This window comes from Triticum aestivum, chromosome 5A (genome assembly GCF_018294505.1).
Source record: "Triticum aestivum cultivar Chinese Spring chromosome 5A, IWGSC CS RefSeq v2.1, whole genome shotgun sequence".
Lineage (NCBI taxonomy): Eukaryota > Viridiplantae > Streptophyta > Magnoliopsida > Poales > Poaceae > Triticum > Triticum aestivum.
Genome location: NC_057806.1, coordinates 37697969 through 37703176, shown reverse-complemented (window position 1 = coordinate 37703176; position 5208 = coordinate 37697969). Strand labels below are relative to the sequence as shown.

The 5208-nt window shown below is 41.8% G+C and overlaps 1 protein-coding gene across 1 annotated transcript in view; it reads right to left on the bottom strand.

Moving 5' to 3' along the window:
* Positions 1–1870: 1870 nt before the first annotated feature.
* Positions 1871–5208, bottom strand: part of LOC123102164 (bidirectional sugar transporter SWEET17) — a 3880-nt gene continuing 542 nt past the window's right edge. Inside the window, exons 2-6 of the mRNA XM_044523464.1 lie at positions 5114–5150; positions 4785–4998; positions 3985–4149; positions 2231–2350; positions 1871–2138 (exon numbers count right to left, since the gene is read on the bottom strand). Of these exons, the coding sequence (XP_044379399.1) occupies positions 1956–2138; positions 2231–2350; positions 3985–4149; positions 4785–4998; positions 5114–5150 (719 nt within the window). The 3' untranslated portion in view covers positions 1871–1955. The remainder of the gene's footprint in view (positions 2139–2230; positions 2351–3984; positions 4150–4784; positions 4999–5113; positions 5151–5208) is intronic.

Here is a 5208-nt window from a genome sequence, read left to right as displayed (position 1 = left end):
ACATCATATCCTTCTCGCACGGGCCTACCCATTATGCAAGATTTGGAAAAGGTACGTAAATGTTAAAAAATCACGGATTTGAAAAAAGTATGCTAATTTCAGAATAGTTCACTGATTTGAAAAAAGTATGTTTATTTTTGAAAAAAATACGCGTCTTTGAAAAAACTATGCGGAGTTGAAAAGTGTATGTGGATTTCAAAAAGTTCATGGATATAAAAAAATTATAGGAATATGAGTGAGCACGGGTCAAAACCGAGGTGAGTCAACACCAAAACCGGTCAAAACCGAGTCCGGGGACGAACCTTGTCCGATTTTGGTAATTGGGGGTGCAAGTTATCCGGTTTTAAAGTTAAGGGACCAAATGTAGACTTTACCAAGAATGAAAGGACAAAAAGTATACTTTTCTTTATATATAACTAAGAGAGTCATTCCCGCTAACTTATTTATCTCAACATGCAAAAGCATGCCATCTCATCTTATTCAGCAAATCAACCCACTCGTCTTACAATCAGGGCCGGTCCTGAGATTTTGGGGTGCCGGGGCGAGATTAAAACGCGGGGCCCTTAAGATAGACATCTTAACACTAACAATCAATATACATATATATGAAATATTATCTATAACAATGCATCCAAAACCAAAATGCATATCAACTAATTTATAATTCTTACCTTAAATTTAGAAATAGATCATATACCTCAACAGCACATGAACCATCAAGAGAGAAAGTTTCTGCTAACTTTGTGCAACGCTCTTAAGGTTCATTATCATCCAGTGACTTCAGAGTGCCTGAGCTCAATAAAAATCTGAATATATCTTTAGACACCATGAGTTCTTTAAATCTATCTTCGAAAGAAGTGATCGACATATCAACCAAAAAAACTATTTAACTTGAAGGTCTTCCTAGCTTCTAGAATTTCTTGTTGGAAATTAGCTTCTAGAATTTCTTGTTGGAAATCACTTTCGTCAAATTGTTTGTTCCTCGTAGCACGACTTTTTACAAAAAATAATGGCTCTATACTCATTTTAGTTGTAATACCTTTGGCAATTTGCAAACTAGTAGAAAACTCTTCATCTCTGTACTTCTCAAAATACCGTGTTATACCTTGTATTTTCTTCATCTTCCTTCTATCGCTACCAGATGCATACTGTTTTCGGGCGACAAGATAAGACACAATGTTAAAAGGAAAATTGCATCAACGGTTGAACAGTGCCGCCATGCCGGCTATGAACCCGTGGAATCACAATACGGTTTATGAATATATGAAATACCTTACAGTAGAATCGGTGATGGACAGAAAGCAAAGCCGGGATACGGCAGGGCCCCAAGGAATTGAAATCGGCGGCGAGCTAATGACGATCTAAAATAGGACAGAAATTGGGATCAGAAGGAAAGGGAAAAGGAGCATCGGGCGCGCAGTCACGAACAGAGGAAGCATCGGCGGCCTGGAGTCACTGCATCAATGCGAGATGTAATAGGAAGGGATCAATTACGTTTTTTAGACATTTTTTCTTTTTATACGTGAAAGATGAAAGAAGGAAGGAAACGACCGCTGTCTCCGTGCCCCGCTGACTGAGCTGCTGCACGAGCGTATACCTCCATGCTGCGGGAGGCCCAGTTGCCCAACCCGATAGGGAGTTTTTCTGTTGTGAAAAACGTTGGGCCATAACCTACATACCTGGGGAGGGGCCCCTAGACTTTGGGGGCCCGGGGCGGCCGCCCCCCCTGCCCCTCCCCAGGGCCGGCCCTGCTTACAATTAATACTATGGAACAATTGCTTTTGCACTGGGGCGGGGACAAGATCCGGAGCTGCTCGTCCGAACAAATGGGGACAAAGTAGGTCCGGTGGCCTATCTCGAGAGAGAAAGATGGTCCAACTAGCTTTAAAAAATATCAAAGCATGAGATAAGAATTGGACTTTACTCATCGAAAATTACATAATTTTACACAATCACTAAACACGAGTGGCTACATCGTCCTGGCCATGTCTGCTGGCCTTAGAGGAGAGAAGAGAAGCCGAAGCATCGTATGCTGCCTCATCACTGCCGTGAGAGTGAGAGGCGACCTTACTGTTCATGTACACCGCATAGATAACCAGCTGGATGCCTCCCAAGAAGCAGCCTGTTCCATTAGGGACCTGCATGCATGAAGATGGTTAACATTCTGCCATGTTCAGTAACCTAATTAGGTACCCCTATAAGACATGTAAGTGCTTCTTAATTATCTTACCCCAAGGAAGACATCTTTGTCGAGTATGGCATACGTGGCCCAGACCCCTCCATTGAGGAAGAGGAAGAAGGAGAGGAAGAAGGGCATGTACTCCACGCTCCTTGAAGCGATCACCCTTCTCTGCTCCGCCACAAATTTACACACGTTTTTCAGGAGCAGACCCACGGTTGAGAGTGAATTATTAGCGGGGCAGACGGACAAAGCGACGTGGAAGTGACAACCAGGCCCGCGAAAACGAAAACAGCCCGTGCAGCTGGCCGGCCTTTTCAATCAAGCTCCTGGCCCACTTGCACGTACTCCCTCCGTTCCGAATTACTTGTCTTAGATTTGTCTAGATACGGATGTATCTATCACTAAAATAGTAGCTAGCTATGGCTGAGAGTGGGCATGCTAATATTCATCGTTGTCCGGATGACAGTGATGATATGCACGTAGCCGTGAGCTAAAGGAAAGAAAATGAAATCTGTACTGCAATTCGCCAACTACTAATAATTATTCGCTAGGTCCATGCAGCACAAAGATATCTGTCGGCCAGCTACTGCTTTGGCTGGCCGTTTCCTCTGAAAATAGTAGTTCAGCGTCCAATCAAACAAACCCAACATGAGATCTCCCGGCCAAGAAAATAAAATAGAAAGTTTAGCATGGCATCCATGCTTTGCGTATATGTAATGTGGTGGATATATTCCACATATAGTGTTTCCACCTATAGTTTCTTATAAGACGACTTACATGTCTATCATATTTGTTAAATGAAGGTGTATGAGTTGACCTACACATACATATGTATAGCATGTCTCTTGTCTGGACACAAGGTGTACACATATCGTACTAGAAAGTGTTGGCTAGTGGAAACTGATATATAGTTTCACCAAAACCTTGAGTATCCCAACGGAATCGCTGCCTCACGAAGTCACGATGTGTGTGTATGCATATGATTAGGCATGACCCGATAGTGTTGTGGCTGCATGCATCATCCAGATGTAGAGGCCGGGGGTCTTCCTCCTTTTCAAAAACAAAAATGACCCGGTAGTGCTTTCCCACGTCCAATAAATAAATATCTATTTGCGTAAAAAGGATCAATTTTTATAAGCATTAGTTATTGTATATACCCCACAATATATAGTTTTGTGGGTGATTGTTAGTACATTTTATTTTTCTACTCCCTCCGGGAAAATACACTACGATGCCACCTCAAAAACATGAGCCTAACTTTGACCACATAATTTACTTACACAATATAAGTTTTTTGTTGCAAAAACAAACATACCATTTGACTCATGTTTCAAAGATGTTTATATTGGTATAACTTTTGTAGTGTTTTCAAAAAAGGAGAGTTTAGCTCCGACCTCTGCATCTTCCGAAGCACACATTCATACTTTTGGAGTACTATACAACTTGAAAGAAGATGTTTATGGGTGTTGTTTATATTTAGGGATTATTTTTTGCTGGAAAATTACAGCTAGTACTACTTAAAATTGAGTAGTTTTGCTCTTAGCATTGTTGCAAAGCGAGTTATTTGCTAGGACTTAACTACTTAAACAGTTATTTTCAATTACATATGTCCTTTAGAAAATAAATTGCCCACGTAGCGCAATTAGACACCCATATCTCAAGGCCTCTCTACGTCAGTCACCGGAACAATAAAAAACAGAAAATATTTTAAAAAAAAAGTCATCGCAACCCAGTACATATAGAAACCTAAATAGCTAAGTAAAGTATGGTGACCAATTTATTTGTTAGTTGAATGACCTTACCACGGCAGCGAGTGGGGACCCGTACATGAACACACTAAGGCATGCACATATCAAGCCAATAACCATGATTTTCATGTCCAGCCCACCAATGGCAAATGTTGTGGCCACGAAAACGACCCCGAAAAATCCAATGTCCAAAGCTGCCACCAACTTTGCAGTTTTAACCTGTAAAATTAAGGACATTCGTACAGCTAAAGTATATCATAAAGTTACCAAAAAGAAATACACAATGATGAAACTACTCTTAGAGTAACTTGAAAAAGGGTAAAAAATAAAAACCACATTAACACAAGTGAAATAAGTGGGTCGAAAGGGAAAGAATGCGACTCAACAGAACAATTCATATGAAAGATATGTTGCGAGTAAAGATGGCCACTACTTAAATAGTTTAGAGTATGAAATTACCTGAGCAGACTTATTGTTCCCTTAATGGGGAAGCAACTAACTCGGACAAGACAAGCTACTCCAGATAAAGGGGAAGCTACTCCTATAGCTCCCTTAATGGGGAAACGTTTAATTTTAACCAAACAATTTAGGGGATATAATCCTGATTGTACTCCTAGTAATACAAATTCATGTGCTCAAGAAAAAACACTACTTCCTCTCATCCGAATTAATCGACGCAATCTCTATACAATGCCCATTTTACATCATTCGGATCGAAGGGAGTAGTACAAATTCAGAAGGTTGCGTCAATTAATTCGGATCGGAGGGAGCAGTGCAAATACAGGAGCAAGTTGCTATCTAAAACGATACAGATGGGTTATATATTTGTAGACCGTGTGGCCTCACGTACGTACCCTTTTGCCTTTGTCAGCGGCGTAGACGAGGAAGAGCACGAGGTAGATGGTCTCCATGACGGCGCCGAAGCCATTGACGGTGGCGACAAGCAGGCCGTCCGGCTTGGTGAGGCCGTAGTAGAGCCATAGCAGCGTGTTGAGCAGCGTGAGCACGTACGGCGCCGCCTCGAAGTCCTCCGTCGACTTGCTCCTCACAATCCTCCAGAACGTCGGGCTGCGCGACCATATACGCCGGTAACCAGCCGTGTCAGCAACAAAGGAGACAAAAGAAATGCTTCCGCAATTTTACGTATAAATGCATGGATGAACTGGTCTGATTCCCTTCTTACATGGGAGAAATGAAGACCAGAACCGAGATGATGTTCCCTGCAGCACGCAAAGATCCAAGCTGTACGGTCAAACAACAAAGAACCAAGAACAAATA